The 17,523-nt window shown below is 43.4% G+C and overlaps 1 protein-coding gene across 3 annotated transcripts in view; it reads left to right on the top strand.

Annotated features, from left to right (window-relative positions):
* Positions 1 to 4,280: 4,280 nt before the first annotated feature.
* LHFPL3 (LHFPL tetraspan subfamily member 3) overlaps positions 4,281 to 17,523 on the top strand; it is a 578,471-nt gene continuing 565,228 nt past the window's right edge. For all 3 annotated transcript variants that reach the window (XM_047695493.1, XM_047695496.1, XM_047695494.1), the window contains exon 1: positions 4,281 to 4,973. In XM_047695493.1, coding sequence (XP_047551449.1) covers positions 4,532 to 4,973 — 442 coding nt within the window. In that variant the 5' untranslated portion in view covers positions 4,281 to 4,531. The remainder of the gene's footprint in view (positions 4,974 to 17,523) is intronic.

The following is a 17,523-nucleotide window of genomic DNA, read 5'->3' as shown; positions in this document are numbered from 1 at the left end:
TAGCCCTAGAAATTGATGAAATAACAGATTTTGGAAATCATCTCTTTCTCCATTTTCCAAGGTCATCACAATGACTTACCTGAAAACACTAAGTACTGATTGCCTGAAAAATTATGATGATTGGATTTCAGAAGGGATTTTCAATTTCAAATAAAATGTCTGCATCACAAGTCTGATATCTCTTGTTAGGTCTCGCCTCATTTTTCTGCAGGTACTGGGTTTTATAATTTTCTGCAAAGTCATCCTAGAATAGTCTTTGTAGAACTGAATAGAATCTACTGCAGAAAAGAGATCTTGGAATTCATCTGATATGCTCTTTCCCTCATCATAATTTTAGAGATGAGAAAACAGAGCCCTCCGAGCCTCAAGCTTTAGTTATGCAGAGACGGCACTGTATCTAGATCCTGTCTTTTGCCCTCCAAGGTCTTCACATTCTCCCAAGCCATCGCAGATAGTTTGGGATCAAAATATTTCATCCTTGGATTTACGCAGTATCTTTCTTAGTTGTGTTACACAGTCCAACTATCCTTTTGTTGTTTTCTGCTTTATGGTCCTCACATTCATTAAGACACAGTTTGAGAAAAGAGTGGGTCTCACTACTGACTCTTTGTGGTAGTAAGAGAAAAGCATTTTTAAGAGTCAAGTTTGAGATTTGAATGTTCAGTGTGTCTAATTTGAGGCTGTCAGTGACACTGACTTCTACTAGTTATTTAGCACATATGAATCATGTTATAGTTTCAAAATATGCTTCTATCAATAGTAACTTCTTAGCATGAATCAGGCTAATTTTATTATTTCCTCTTCCCCCAAACAGCTTTCGTGGTCGCATCACATTTGATGAATGTAATGAGCTGCCCAGGTGCTGAGCTGTCTGAAGCCCTAAAGTGTGCATGGTGTCAGACAAAAGCTTTACGTTCAGTTTAGGGACAATGTCACCTCTGGGATTTCTGGTTGTAAAGGGCAAGGTTGGGATGGGCAATGGAAGGATTCGGGAAGAGATAGAAGGACAATTGCACTCACTGATGGCAACTGAAGAGTTTACAGGAGCTCTACCTCATCCCTAGTTCCAAGAATCTCGGGAGACCCTGCTCATCCTGGAAATCTGCAGGGCAGGCTAAAGGTCTGGAGAATGGCCACTGGCAACATTCAGTTCGTCCATGACCAACCCCCCTCACTTCAAGGAGCTACAACTCAAGTTCTCAGGGGAATCCATGGGCGCACTGAAATTCATCACGACACCAACCCCAGTCTGTTCCAAGTTGCTGTTGACCAGAGTGGACATCTTGAGTGTGCCCCTTGGTGTAGTGATTCTGAGCACGAACCTAGAGGCAATTCTAAACCTAGAATAAGAATAGGGCTCTCCTTGGGTATGACTCAAATAGAAAAGCTCTTTGAATCACAACATTTGAATCTGAGTCACTCGCCAGTCTTTTCTCTGTCCTATAAAGGCAATTTAAGCACTGAGGTCTAAACTAGGCTTTCTGATGCTCAGCCTTTCCCCTCTCAGCAACTTCCCATCTCAACTACCCCATGGGAGCAGTAAGATCTCTTTTAGGCATTGATTTTAAAGAAAGACCACTTCATACAAGCAGGTTTGGGGGTTTTGAGGGCTTGGGAGAATCGTTAGAAATTATTGTCAGTTCATGTTGTAAAGCTATGTCTGCCCCTGGGAACCATGGTCTGCCAGTTGGCCCCATAAATCCAGTTACCCTCACCTTTCCTCTTCTTCCTTCCATGCTAAAACAATTCCGATTTTCTGATTTACCAGCAACTTCAGGGGAGTTAAAACAAATAACACCTAACATAAGTTCTGACCCTCCATTGCCACCAATGCACTGATGACGCATCATCGTGAATTATATTTTTAGAGGCTTGCAAGTGTTATATTGGGCTGGCTGGCTCATATTTAGGTCACCTTCCCCACCTCCCCCAAATCCTTCTGATTTTTTAAAGACCTTCTGAGAGTCTACCACCATACTTACATAAAATTCTTAGTCTTCTAAACTTACACGTCTCATATTCCTGTTTAACTCTGTTCCCTTGGTTTCCAAAGACCTGCCTAAAGGACCTGGAACTGTATTACCTGAATTTCATGCTTATGGGACAAACTGAATATATGATTCCAGCGCTAATCCTTTTACATTCTTTCCTAGTTTCAACGATAGCCAGTAGGCCCTTCATTATCTCACGTGTCCCATATCCGTTTTTCCACTCCCTTTCTCTTCCCATACAATCTCAAATCTTCAGGTTATTGGATGATGGGCATGGCTGGTCTTCATCACTTAGGGTATGACCTGAATCTTCTTCCATACGATAGGTATTCAGGTGGCAGAATACCTTTTGGAGCTTTCCTTCCTTCCTCCCCAACATCCTCTGCTCCCACCGAACCATTCTCAGGCATTCTTATCCATTCCTGGTAGTTTCATAATTCCAGCTGGTATCCTTGTTTCTCGCTCTTCTTGTAAGGCCAGCAGTTTGGGCATAATGGCAAAGTGATGTCAAGGAGCTGATACAGGTTTTCTTATCATAATAAAGTGGAGAAGTGAGTGTAGACATAGGGGTCAAATTCTTTTTTTTTTTTTTTTAAAGATTTATTTATTTGACTGAGAGAGACATAGTGAGAGAGGGAGCACAAGCATGGAAAGTGGGAGAGGGGGAAGCAGGTTTCCTGCTGAGCAGGGAGCCCCATGCAGGGCTTGATGCCAGGACCCTGGGATCATGACCTCAGCGGAAGGCAGAGGCAGATGCTTAAAGACTGAGCCACTCAGGTGCCCCTAGGGGTCAAATTCTTTTTCTTTAATTAAGATTTTATTTATTATTTGACAGAGCACAAGTAGGCAGAGCAGCAGACAGAGGGAGAGAGAGAAGCAGTCTCTCTGCTGAGCAAGGGGACCGCCGAGGGTCTCCATCCCAGGACCCTGGGATCATGACCTGAGCAGAAGGCAGCCGCTTAACCCACTGAGCCACCCAGGCCTCCTAGGGGTCAAATTCTAACAGAATTCTCTCCCTTCTGCTCAGAGAAATCCGTGATCATCTGGTCCAAAATGGTTTATTACTACTGATGTCGCTGCTGTTGGGTATTCTCATTTCCTTGCTTTGGGGGGGCGGGTTACATGTTTTTTTTGTTTGTTTGTTTTTGTATCAGATTCAGAAACCAAGAAAGTAGCCAATGGAAATAAAGAAATGGAGATTGAAAGGCAGGAACTGTTAAAAGAGCAACAGAATGACTGTAAAGGGAAAACATTAAGCTTAGGAAATAGTACAAAGCGCAGGTGTAAAACAGCAAGGCTACCTGAAAGTGTAAGGAATTACACTGTGGCTCGTTTAGGGGAAATGACTCTGAAAACAGCTCTCCGGTTAGCTGGAGCTTTGCGTTGTGGGGGAGAGGAGGATACCTGCACAATGAAAACCATCTGTCCTCCTCATGGTAGCCTTAGCACCCACCACAGTGCCCAGGCACAGAGCAGTTGCGTGAGAAATACAGCAGGAGCCAAAGTACCCAGTGTTTTCAGATAAACTACACATTTCTGTGACACAGCCACTTCCGCGCCCGGCACGCTCCATCCATGGCAGGATCTGTGGGGGGGAAAGGACCTGACTTAAAGGAGAGTCGAGGACACCACTGGCTACGGTTCGTTCGGCTGCGCGGAGGGTGCAGACGCGAAGAGGAAATAAGCTCAGCTGAGCAGATACGAGGCCAGCCTTGAGGTGTGCCTTTTACATGGTCGTCTGTCACCCTCCTATCCAACTTCTGTCTCCACCTCGTGGAACACCTGGCAACCGAGGAGTTAGCCAGGGGGCAGTTCTGTGGTTGTAACAGGGAGGCTCTTGGGGGCAGCACGTCTCCTCTTCCTTGCCTCTCTCGCCCGCACCTGCCGCGCTCGGCCCCTCTCGCCTCCGCCAAGATGCCGAGGTCGAAGCACGTTGCTGTGCGGTGCTGAAACGCTCCCAGAATGAGCCTCCCACGCCCGCTCCCTAACACCAACGGGAGCCGGGGCTCGCCTCTAGGATCCCTGTGGGGGCTCGTGCGTCCTCCTTAGGCTTTTTCCCCCTCCCCAACTCCAGGCCCGTGTCTCCGGCCCACGCCCGCCACTCGAGGGGCGTCCCCGGGTCGCCGCGGTCCTCCGCGCCCCGGGGCACCCGGCTGGGGGATGGGGCGGAAGGCGGGAAGCCGAACGGTGGGCGCCGGAGCTCGCGCGCCACGCTGCCCCGCGCGGGATTTGCTGCCTTCAGCTGCAGCAGCTGCGGCGGCGGTGGGAAGAGGGGTGGAGGGCGGTGAGGAGGGCTGGAGCCCGGGCCAGGAGGGAGGAAGAGAGAGGGAGGGGGGCCGGGAGGCTGTGCCAGGCGAGCCGGAGGGGTGCTCAGCGCTCCCCCGCCCTCCTTCCGGGAGCGAGGATGCAGACTCTGAAACTGGCGCTGCTGGGCTGAGGCAGAGGCAGGGGAGTTGCAGCGCGCGCGGCTCGGTGAGTGTGTCTCCTGAGCGCGGAGAGGCGGGGGGAGGCGGAGGACGAAGAGGAGGAGGAGGGGGAGAATGCCCGGAGCCGCCGTCGCAGCCGCCGCCGCCGCCGCGATGCTCCCGGCTCAGGAGGCTGCCAAGCTGTACCACACCAACTATGTGCGGAACTCGCGGGCCATCGGCGTGCTGTGGGCCATCTTCACCATCTGCTTTGCCATCGTCAACGTGGTGTGCTTCATCCAGCCCTACTGGATTGGCGACGGCGTGGACACCCCGCAAGCCGGCTATTTCGGGCTCTTCCACTACTGCATCGGCAACGGCTTCTCCCGGGAGCTGACCTGCAGGGGCAGCTTCACGGACTTCTCCACGCTGCCCTCGGGCGCCTTCAAAGCCGCCTCCTTCTTCATCGGCCTCTCCATGATGCTCATCATCGCCTGCATCGTCTGCTTCACCCTCTTCTTCTTCTGCAACACGGCGACGGTGTACAAGATCTGTGCCTGGATGCAGCTCACCTCCGGTGAGTGCGCGCTCACCTCGGTGGAGGCGAGGGGGACCGCGGGGCGCCGGAGCCCGGAGGGGCGGGAGTGGGAGGGACTGGGGCCGTGCGCGCCGCCGGGTGCCGAGCAACTTAATCCGCTCAGGCGTTGGGGGTGGGGGCGGGAGCCCTGGGAGGCCGGAACCCCCGGGGTTCCCCAGCCCGGCGCTGGCGCCTTGTCCCGGGCTTTCCAGAACCTCCCGAGCGCCGGGGACGCCACCCGGGGGACGCGCGGGAAGGAGGGCTGCTGCTGGGCCGAGTCCGCCCGGAATTGAGGATGGGGAGAAGAGGCCGGCCGCTTAGGGCGCGAGCCGAGGGACTAAGGAGGGGCTGACAGAGCCTGGCGGAAAGCGGATTTGGAGAGGTTGTAGTGTGGAAAGAGTCAGGCTGCTCTGTCCCTCTCTGGGACTCTTTCTGTCTTTGCTTCAGGAGGGGGTGGTGCTGGAGTGAAACTGTTTCACTCTGTCCCGGGCTGTTACAAAAAATGCATCATCCATCTGGAAATGAGTAAATGCTAATTCTGTTTTGGGTTTCACCCTTTTAAGCAAAATGGAGCTTAGAATGTTCCTTAGCGATTCCCCAACTGTCTAGTCAGTCCTCCGTTTGCTTCCCTGTCAGCAAAGGTCCTTACACCAAATCCTTCAACAGAGATCTTGAGGGAATCAAGATTTCTCAAGATCTCGTTTTGGGAAAGTGGCTTTAGAGAGGATGGGTCGAGAGGAAAACCCCTTTCAGTAGCATTTCTGATGACTTTTTGCCTGTGGAGGATAGATTGTTGCTAGCTGGAGGATATGAAAGTACTTTTTCTGAGCATCAAAGTTACTTCTAACCCAGAAAGGATGGGGATGCATTTCTCGGTGGCTTTGGAGTATCCTGAAACAAAACTGACTCCTTTCTCTGCTTCCGGTGATGCGGATTCCCACTCTGCTAGCCACCTTGGATGCCTTGCCTTCTAAAGGCAGCCTCCCTCCTAGGACACTTGACACCCTCCTGGTCCCACGTTGTTGGGTCTTTTTGATTTTATGGGTGATCTGGTTGTGAAAGAATATAGGATATCTCAGGCAGTCAGACTGTCTAATTTGTGTTTTGTTCTATTTTGTTTTAATTTTTGTTTTTAGTTTTAAAAGCTGTTACCTTAAAGATTTGGTACTTATCTTTCTGCCTGGGGAGGTTTTCTGGGGAATAGGGATTTGATCCCTGAGTTTACTAGAGTGTTGTACTTAAAGGTGCTGGACAAAAGCATTAAGATTCATGATCTTATATTGCTGGTTGATATGAGAATCTTGTGGGAGACTAAGCTTCTATTAGGGAAGTATTTGCTTTGTATGAAGTGTGTCTCAGCTGATTTTGATTTGCCATGTTCTGGGAACACGTGGGGGTGAAAGGCAAGAAGCAAGCGCCAGCAGAGAAACACGCCCTTCCCCCTCCCCCATATTGTTATCCTCCTAAAATGCCCCAAGCACCCCACAGACGCCCTCTGTTTTATATATAATGTTGACTTTTATGACCATTTAAGAAGCAGACTAACTTTGAGATTTGGAATAAATTCACATATTACAGTTGTTCTTGACATTTGGTTCTGGTTTGACTTTGAAGACAATAGGACATTGAGGATGCAGATGTTTTAGAAAAAGAATTGACCCTGCACAGCTAATTTTAATTTTTCTAAGTTAAATGACCTATTTAGACTGAGGATTCAAGTTAGATTGTTTTTCTGAAGGTCTGAAAGTAATTTGCAGGTGATTTCTCAACAACATATTTTAAATATTTTATTTTTATGAGTTTCTGTACTCTAAACCCAAGTTTTTTTGTTTTTGTTTTATTTTAAAAAGGAAAGAAAACTATCTTTGGGAAGAATTCCCAGCTTTGAAGTTAATACACCTACAACTATTAAAGTTTTTTTTTTTTTTTTCTTTCCTTTTTTCTGGAATAGAGCACACAGGAATCATTCTGGGGTAGTGAAATATGATGTTGTGTTTCCAAAAGTTTGACATAAATATACTGTCCTGTTTCCCATATGTCAGCCTAAAATGTGATGATGGCCTGTGTACTAAGGAAGATATTTGGACATTTTTAGATTTCATTTTTGGAGGAGTGCAGGTCTTTAAATTCTAGGCAAAGTTTCTAAAATCCTTATTTGCAATTTATTTGGTATTTTATTCCTGGATAAACCACAGAAGGACATAATTTTATTAATACAATTTATTAATTAAGGAAGAATGATTATGATGATGGGCAGTTAAGAATCAAAGTCAGTTTAATCAAAGTCAAAGGTTTTTAAGGAATGGGTTATGGAAGATATTTTTGGAGAATGTCACATTTAACATGGTTTTCTTTTTTAAAGTCTCATGGCACTAATAAGAAATTTAGCATAATGGAAGCTATTTCCAAAGTTTAGGTTCTGACCTTTAAACTATTTCTCTTCAATGTTAAGCCTTCTGGTACTTATAATTTAACTGTACCTAGGTTAATCTCAAGTGCAATTTGCAAGCTGTGAAAGATGAGACTATTTGCTTATTAGAGACTATTTAACCCTCACTGGAAGTCAGACAATTAACTTGTGTATTTAGGTATCTAAGCATTTTCACATAGTAACATTGTAAGCCAGAGCCAAGTAGAACATAAAATCCCATATGAAATGTTAAGAAGATAATGAAGCAGGAGATTCAGCACCAAGAGTTATCCTTTTTATGATTCTGAACAATGAACTAGAAAAAGTACTTAATTTATTGCATCTGAAAATGATGTTGCTCTTCTATCTAGATACGTGAAGCACATATAATTAATGGTGCTATTATGAACACCTTGCCCTGTCCCTCTCACTCTTCCCTGTAAATCATTATTAACCTCAGTAGAGTGAAGCTGCTGAATTAGGAGCTAATACGTTATACTACTTCTGGATGTAATCCTATACTTATGGACCATGCCTAATATAAAGATTGAAGACATAAAAATAATACATAAAATAAGCAATAGCAATCAGAGATGCATAATTTTCCTAATCTACAGAGAGACTTGAGAAGAAAAGAGACATTACTTTTTTCTGTATGATTTCTCTAACTCTAAGAGGAAAACTCTTTTCTTTGAGAAGAAAAGAGACGTTACTTTTTTCTGTATGATTTCTCTAACTCTAAGATCCGTAATTGGTCAAGTAGGGTAATAAAGTCCAGATTTTTTTTTAATAATCAGGATGGAAAGGGAATTTTGTTTCTCTGGGAACTTGGTTCTCTGTTTTCATGTTCTTGTTCTTTAAATCAGTGTTTCGGTCTGTTTTCAAGTCTATTAATAGCCAGGTCTCATAAAAGTGTTGTTTTGTTTATTTGTTTTATTGACTATAAGCCATGTCTGGAATTGTTTCCAGAAGCCCAAGTGTTAACCATTGAAGACCAAAGAAATCTTTTTTTTTTTTTTAAGAAGGTAACTCTTGATCTTGCGGTTGTAAATTCGAGTCTCACACTGGGTGTAGAGATTACTGAAAAATAAAAAAAATCTTTAAAAAACAAAATAAGCTAAAGCATTAAGATATAATTTAAGGTTTTTTAGACCTCCATGATGGATTTCCTGGTTAAAACCAGCAGATGAGGAGATAATTGCTGTCTTCTGTGAAGAAGGGGCACCAGGCCTATGTTGGCTTTCTTTATTCAGGAAGAATAATGTTAGGAGAAGGGATTGCATTTGCCATATCCCTCCCCTCTTGTCATTTGGAGTATACCAACAAGAAGGGCCACCAAGATGGCAGGGGTTAAGGAATGAATTGCTTAGTCACTTTCCCCAGGTCTGCAACCTTAGATTTCCCCCTGCTCTTTTTAGCCAACTTGCTTTCTCAAATTGTATAACTTTGTTGCTTGGATGAGATGAGAATCATCAGAAGGTAACCACTGCATTTCTAAGCCTGCAAGGAGAACCTTTGCAGTGTTATATTGATACTATCTCATGGCACCTTGCTCTTAAAGTACTTACAGACATTTGAGATGATAAATGTGTTTGTGTGTTTAATGTCTGTCATCTCCAGTACATGGAGAGGTCTATAAAACCATGTCTGTTTTTCTTCATATTGTATAAAGATCAAGATCATGGACACTGGAGTAAAAAGATGTGGGTTTCCACCCTTGGTCTGACACTAAGTGTAAGACCCAGGGTAATAATTTCTCTGGACTTCAGTTGCTTGTCTGCCAAGTGGACATGTCCTTACCTCAGGGGACTGGTTCAAGGATTAAAGAGCTAATGTGTCTGCTGAGATCAGTGCCTGGTGCAGAGTAAGCGAGAGTTAGGTTGTTCGTGTGCTATTACTGCTCTGTCTTAGGTATGTCATATACCGAATAGTAGATATTCAATAAATTGTTGTTACTGAATAGAAGAAAGGATGAATGATTAATGGGGTAAAAAGTGAAAAGAGAGATTTAAAATTTCCCACACACCATGTTGAGAAGTGAATGTCATATATTCTTTGAAGCCATGACGCTCATCTTCTTCATTGGTTTGTGGCATCAGTAATGGGATTAAAGGATCTCTTCCAGCATTCTTTGGCAGCGGTGATTGTGATATGACAGCTGAATTTGTGATGCACTTCTTCCCCAATGGGGCTCTTCTCTAAAGCGGGGATAATGATCTTTAGTACAACCATAGGACATAATCAATTGTATTTTAGGATTCAGCAAGTTTTTCCTTACTGTTTGATTTCTCATGAAAAATGTCATTCAAAGTGGAGGTTTTATGTAAGACCAGGTTTTCATAAGAGCAGGGACCCCATTCCAGCCTGAATTTTCTTATATACGTTCAGGAGCAATCCAGACAGAAGAAGTTGCGTCTTCTAGGCTTTCCTTTTCTCTTTCTGGGCATCACTGCAGATGTTTTCTTGGACATGCCAGGGAACCTGCCCCAGACCTGCTCAGATGGGTGGCCTTGTGTGTTCAGAGTTGTGATGCAGTTCTCCAAAGAGGGGACCAGGATGGGATGGACGAGCCCTCGGGACCACCACCAATTTTTACTGTCTGGTTTGTGCTGGGCATATGAGAAAGTGAGGTTTTGCCTCAAAGGGCTGCTAACCCATCCTACATTCAGAGTTGCAGAATGACTTTAAAGGGGGCTTTTTCCAACACCAGTGCATTCCAAACCCTTGCCCACATGCAGCGGGATGAGAATACAAGGGGTGAGGGCAGTTTTCACTTTCTAACGACATGTTCTAGTTCTAAGAATTTTCTATTTACCAAGTCAAACTTATAAGAAAGTGATTCAAAATGAGAATTTAGAAACTTTTTTTTTCTTTTTTGGTTATATGCAGTGTGACAGGGATCTGACAATTGAAGAGATGTTGAAAAATATATTAATGTGAATGTCAAAACAAATGATTTTTAGAACTGCGAGATTTTAAGTGAACATCTGTGAAAAATAACAGACCCTGTATAACCCATGTGGTATATTGTTAGGTGTTCTCTTCCTTTGGCACGAGGCTGCACCTTGTAACAGCTTTTGAGAAATGTTAACAAGGTGTTCACATATTCTATTACATAATAAATACATACGTACATACATACATACATACATAAAGGTTTAACCATAATGTGGTATCAGGTGCTTGGCATGAAAACAATTATTTGGTGATTAACACTAATGTTTGGTAAGATGGGATGAGAGAATCCGGATGGCCAGGCCAGTGTATTGCATTTTATGTAGATACTTTAGAAATCTTTCCAAGTGAGCAAAGTTTTCATGAAGGAAAGAGGAGAGCCAACAGACAGCTGTGGGTGGGGTGGGTGGCTTGGTGCCCTTCCGTGTGTGGTGCCAGGCTGTGGGGAAAGGAGTAGAGAGAACTTCAGATCACACTGGTGTGAAGCAAAGAGCAAACACCCTGAGAGACTTCTAAGTTGGGGGCCTCATAACATGATCACTGGGAGAGATTTAAAGTGTAATTTCCATAATATATCTGAACTTTGAGGGTCAGCACCAGCTTTAACTAATGTGATTTTTGCCTATAATGAGTCAACTGGAATTTTTATTTGATATGAGGAAAGACCGAGGAGCTGACCTTTATTCTTGATAATAACAAAAAGGTATTAATAATGACAGAACGTAAGAGGCTGGTTCGTATAGCAAATGGGAGGTAAGTTATTTGATGGCTCAAACGCAAAACTGTTAGGAAAAGTCATTGGGGCATTTCAAAAAAGAAATAAACAAAACAACCTCTGCTAGCATTCTTAATGTTAGCATAATTAATATTATGCAGCTGTGCTTGTGATGCTCCTACTGTGCAGGTCAGAGCGTCGTTCCTGGTTTAAACGGTCCTAACTGTAATCTTGAACACGTTTCTCATCTCTTCTGCTAAAATGAAACAGAAAAACGAGTAGTTTGCAAGAGAAAGATAATTTTTGGACCACCGCGGACATGAACCCTGTCTAACTGCTACTGGACAGAATGAAAGGAGTAAACCTTTTCGAAGTAGGGTGCAGGCCTGGGATCGCCACTCTGGGTCTCGCTTACCTGGATTCTGCCATCTTTCCCACGCAAGTGAAACCAGATGTGTGGCGCTGTAGGGACTGTCTCTGTGTGCTGGATAGGAGAAAGGATCTTAAGTGATAGGCAGAGTGAAAGTAGGCTAATTGCTTGAAATTTTGAGTTTATGACTTATCAATGAAAGGGCTAGTGGCAGAGTAGTGAAAAGTAGTGAAGAAATTAGTGATAAATGATTGTCGATCAGAAAAGAGGTCTCAGCTCAGAAACAGGCAGAACTTAAAGAATCAAGAGAGTTCTCATTTGTCCACTTAGAAAACAATGGCTCACATAGAGTCTGTATAGAAGGCATCACAGGCCCATTTGCTTAAGTGTCTGGAGATACCTTGTGGAAATTGTCTTGGGCGGGACGGTGATGGGGGATGGGCAGAGTGCTCTGCATCTCCCTTTTTTTGCTTTAATGAAGATCAGGAGTGAGGTTGCAGAAATCAAAATGGGAAATGTGTATCATCATTGAAAGAGAAGGCTCAGTATTTGAGAAACAGGCAAATAGATCCAGCTGTGGAGAATGAAGGGAGGGCAAAGAGTGACACCAGTAACGGAACTATGAATAGAAAAGACGAGAAGAAATTCAAGGTCGCAAAGCCTGTGGCATTTGATAACATTAAAAGCCTGTTGAGGTTGATATCATCAATGGCTTAAAAAATATGCTGGCACAGGACAAACAGTGAGCTGGAATATGCATTACAGTGCAAAACTGTGTGCAAATCCCAATTCCCAAGAAGGAAAGATTAAGGTTGTGCTGCCCGCCACCCTGCCCCACCTCTCAGGAGTTACAATAAATTCTAATACCAAGCTATTCAAAAAGAGAGAGATGATCAAACTTCCTGTATAGCAGATGAAAATATGGAGGATTAAAATAAGCTGACCAAAGAAAGAAAAGGCCATTGTGAAACTTGGTTAATAGAATTCCTATAGTTTCTCTTTGAAAGTCTGGTTGCAGGTTGTGAAGCTAAATTGATTTCTATAATGCCTTTAATGGGGAAAGGAAACTTACGGGGCATATTTAGGATAAATATATTTACAGAGCATTTTAAGAACATGGATAATCGTTGCAAGCTAGACTAGTTAAATTTAAGATTTGGATAATTAAAAACCAGCAAATTGCGGATCTGTGTAATGCCAAATATTAGTTAATGGAATATATACTGTTGGGTCCCCCAAAAGTTGGGTACCCCAATAATGGGTCCGTGATCAAAGGAGCGAGACTGATACAACGCGAAGGTCAAGCAAAGCTTTATTTCGCACCAAGCATCAGGAATCAGACTGACCATCAAACAGACCAGTCGGGGCCGCCCCTACAGAGAGGACGACGACTCCCTGCTTTCCAGACTAACTTTTATAGAGCAAAGGCCATGTGGTTGGGCCTGGCCACACACAGGTGGCAAATGAGATTGTAACACACACACAGAAAACTCCACAGTGATGCTAGGCGACCAATTGAATTACAATTTACCCTAGTAGACATTTGATTTAGCCTATCACACCTTGGTTAGGATTGGCGCCAAAAGGCTCCCAAAGGGCGGGGGCCCATACTCCTTGGTAGCTAAGAGATAGTATTCACCCCCCCCCCTGCTGATTGAAAACCTCCACCTGGCCTGACCCACCCTTGTACTTGGACTCTGTTACCTGGGACTGGTTTCCCGGACTTGCTTTTAAATAAGTTCCCCTGGCGGGGTGGGGGGAGAAGGTCAATTTAAGCTTTACAGCAAAATGGCAGTTCAACCGGGGTGGGGCTGCTCTGGCTGAATAGGCCCTTACACTACATTTTAACCAGCTAACTGGACCAGAAGTAGCACTGAATAGTTGGCATTTCTTTTTTTTTTTTTATTTTTTTAAAGATTATTTATTTATTTATTTGACAGAGAGATCACAAGCAGGCAGAGAGGCAGGCAGAGAGAGAGGAGGAAGCAGGCTCCCTGCTGAGCAGAGAGCCCGATGCGGGGCTCGATCCCAGGACTCCGAGATCATGACCTGAGCCGAAGGCAGCGGCTTAACCCACTGAGCCACCCAGGCGCCCCTAGTTGGCATTTCTTAAAAACCTTCGTGGAGAAAAGAATGCTGCACTGCAGTGTTTTACAAACTCTGGTTGGTGACTCTTTAATGGGTCAGACATCAACTGAGTAGATCATGATCAACATTAAAGCTTGGATGAAAACAATGGAAAATACGAATGTAATGTAGAAACTAAGGGTTTTATGAGACATTTATTTCTTAAAATATTTACGTACGTTTATGTGGACTAGATTACAGTGTATAATGTATTGCTATACAATGTATATTGTATAATGTATACATGTATATTGTATAATGTATAATGTATTGCTCACCTGTGGGCTGCAGTCAAAATGTTTGAAAGACACTGTTCTAGAGAAAATATGATTGTGTGAATTTAGAAAAATAAGTATCTCTTCTTTGGACAATTGTGGAAGTTTTGCCCCAATTCATAGGTAATTTTGTATCAGAGGGTAGATTATATAAAATATACTTAACCTAAGCATATTTGAGACATTTTTCTTTGCTTTTCTTTCTTTATTAATGACCTTGGATGCTGATGTCTCCCCATTAGATTGCAGGTGGATTGAAAAAGGGAATTATTTTTCCAGCTTTTTTTTGACTGGATATTCATGCTATGAAAAATGACATGGTCCACCTCTAAGCAAACATTTAAACAAGTGTACTTAACCCAGTGCCAAATGGATATAGACTGAAAAGCGTTTAGGAGTTGGAAGGATGTTAATAATTACTTAGCCTCTCTTCATTTTCTAGGTAAAGGAATAGTAATGGAAAATACTATCAAGCAACTACCATTTGCAAAAAACATTTAGTTTAGTATATTTAGCCTTCACAGTAATTCTACAAGGTTGTATTGTTATACCCATTTTGCAGATGAAGAAATTGAGGCTTAAAAAATTGTTCAAGGTCTCTGCCAGTGAGTGGTTTGAACCCAAATCAGACTTTACCCCTTCCCTGCAGAATATTGCCTCTAAATGTGAGAGAAATTAGGAGTCTTGCCAAAATTACAGCTTGGTAGACTTGAGACTAACACATCTGATTCCCCGGGGCAGTTCTAGTTCTACTTTCTTTTGTCTCCCAACTTGATGTGTATTTGCTCAGTGTATGTTTTCAATATGCATTTTCACCATGCTGTATCAAGGGAGGGGATGGGTGTTTACAGGGAAAATAATTGCCAAATGTTTACTAGGCTTTTCCCTTCAAGCCTGCTTAGGAGTGGCGAGGTATTCCTTGTCTCTATCTTTTCATTTCCCTGAGCCAGAGCTTGGGTGGTTCTTTGCCCACAGCATCGTCTTGCTTACACCTAGGATATCAGTGCTATTATTCTTAGACTGAATTCCTATAGGCCAAGGGCTCTGTCACTCATTCCTGTTCTGCATCAAATGTGGAAATGTTCCTAATAGATTTGCTTCCCAGTGGCAGTGATAAAGTTGATGATGCCTCTGGACAGGATCACCACGTCACAGACGCAGTTCCAGGAAGGTCAATAATAGACTTGGACAGCTTCTGGAGGCATTAGGGTGGGGAAGGGGAACTGGGCGTGTGGTCAGAAGATGCGCATCTTGGCTTGGCCACTTACTGGCTGGATGACTTCGAATAAGTCATCTGACTACTCTCGGCTTTCCATTTTCTTCACCACTTTCATTTTTTAAAGATGTATATAATTGTGTTACAAATACATAAAAAGAGATTGCAAGCTATGGACATTAAAAATTTATCATCTGCCAACTAGTAGTTGCTGTGCATTTACCTACAAAGTAGATGTTAGAAAACCCATCAAAGTTAGGGTGCAATAAAAGGAGAAAGCACATAAAGAACCATCCTAGACAGACAGGTATTCAGAGTTAGATTTCCTCAATATCATGAGACTTTAAATAAAAATACCTATCTATTAGGCTTCTCAGGATTGTTGAATTAATGCACGTGAAACACTTATAATTGGATCTGGCACCCAGTAAGCCCTCATTAAATATTAGCGATGTCTACTGTTACTACTGTTACTGTACCACCACCAAAGAGAGCAGGGCTGGAGGAGTGGGTAGGATTCAGAAAATTTAGTAGACAGAAAAACTGAACTCAAAATACCCAACTTAAAGAAGGACAGTTTCTTTCTTTTTTTTTTTTTTAGATTTTATTTATTTATTTGACAGACAGAGATCACAAGTAGGCAGAGAGGCAGGCAGAGAGAGAGAAAGGAGGAAGCAGGCTCCCTGCTGAGCAGAGAGCCTGATGCGGGGCCCGATCCCACTGGGATCATGACCTGAGCCTTAGGCAGAGGCTTTAACCCACTGAGCCACCCAGGCACCCCAGAAGGACAGTTTTGTTTCACGACTTGTATAGGCCAGACCTCCCTCGTTCGGGGGATCCAGTAAAATAATGGTTGTGAGAGCCTTTTAGAAACTGCACGGTGTCTAGAAGTGCCATCCTCAGCTCTGAGTTTAGGCTGGTGTCCACAGGGTCTAGCCCTTCCATTTTATTTGGGTAATGAGTCAAAGGAACAAAAATGTATTTTGGAGATAGTTTTGAACTGTTTAATAACTTTGGCTAAACAAACTTAAGGGAAGCCATGTTTTGAAGGCTTTGTGGACTGGATGATATTTTGATTATGCCAAGATCCTTACAAGTATTTAGGCATTCTTATTAAGTTCCATCCAAATGCTAGGGAAATTTTTATCGGATATTACTCAAATTATTTCCTCTTGATGGTTATCAAAAGCAACCTTGAATATTCTTGATCATTAGTAACGTCACGTGACGGGAACAATTTAGAAGTAGCATTTTTTTTCTGTGTGGTTTTATTTTATTTTATTTTTTTTAAAGATTTTATTTATTTATTTGACAGAGAGATCACAAGCAGGCAGAGAGGCAGGCAGAGAGAGAGGAGGAAGCAGGCTCCCTGCTGAGCAGAGAGCCCGATGCGGGGCTTGATCCCAGGACTCTGAGATCATGACCTGAGCCGAAGGCAGCGGCTTAACCCACTGAGCCACCCAGGCGCCCCTTCTGTGTGGTTTTAAGTGTAGCTGTAATATATTGAAAATTAGGTTTCTCCATATTGTATCTGTGAGTCTTTATTTTTTCTTCCTAAGCAAAGAAAGTAGTGATTTAAGATTCTCAGATTAATGCTCAAATTAATGTTGCTCCCTTTTTCATTAGCATGTTAATTCCATGAATTTCTTTAGCTTTTCTAAAGAAGGTAAGAAAAACTACCTCAACATTACTTCCTATTAATATTTTCATTTCAAGTTTAAAGTCATCAGCTTTTGTAAGAAGAGAGTATCAGTTTGTTAGACCCGAACACTGAATTGAATAATGAACAAATTAACATTCTCTGCTCCGCATAGTATCAAGATCCCATTTGTAGTAAATATCCAGAATTGATGTTGACGGGAGAATGTCAGACTTTGCTTTTAGACATGCTGGTGAAGAGATGTTTGGTGAACGCTGTCGGGCAGTGTCCCAACTGTATCTTGGAGGTCGTAATGAATAGCTCCTCTCTTCCTGACCTTTCTCTCAGTCTGCAGGAAGGGGCTCTCCAGCAAGATGAACTCACAGGGGGAAATGGGCAAGGATCTACGTAGCCCTTCACTTTACTGAGACCCCTCCATTGAGTGCAGGATGGGCTCTAGAGGGAGCTCCAGCCCTGTTGTCTTGTGTGTCTCAGAACTTTCCCTATTACAAGGTCAGGTCCAGAGTCATTTCCCCCCTGATACTCCTTGCAGGGTAACAATTTAGAGGGTAGAGAGTGGAGGATAAAATATGAAGGGGAAAAAAGAATAAGAAAAGGGATCCATTCAGAATACATGCAGGAGAAGGGAGAGCTTCTTTATCTGCCCAAAAAAGTCAACTCCTCCTGGACTTTTCTGCAGCCCTTTGTCTTTATATAATCCCTTTGAAATGAACACTCTGTAACTTATCCAACCTTTTAATAAGCTGGTGGGACTTTCCGGGGGCCTACTTTTGTAAGGGACTCATTGGGATGGTCTTTCCTTCTCAGAACATTTTGGCTACT

This window comes from Lutra lutra, chromosome 11, assembly GCF_902655055.1.
Source record: "Lutra lutra chromosome 11, mLutLut1.2, whole genome shotgun sequence".
NCBI lineage: Eukaryota > Metazoa > Chordata > Mammalia > Carnivora > Mustelidae > Lutra > Lutra lutra.
Note: the sequence above shows the minus strand (reverse complement) of the source record. Positions and strands in the feature narration are given on the sequence as shown.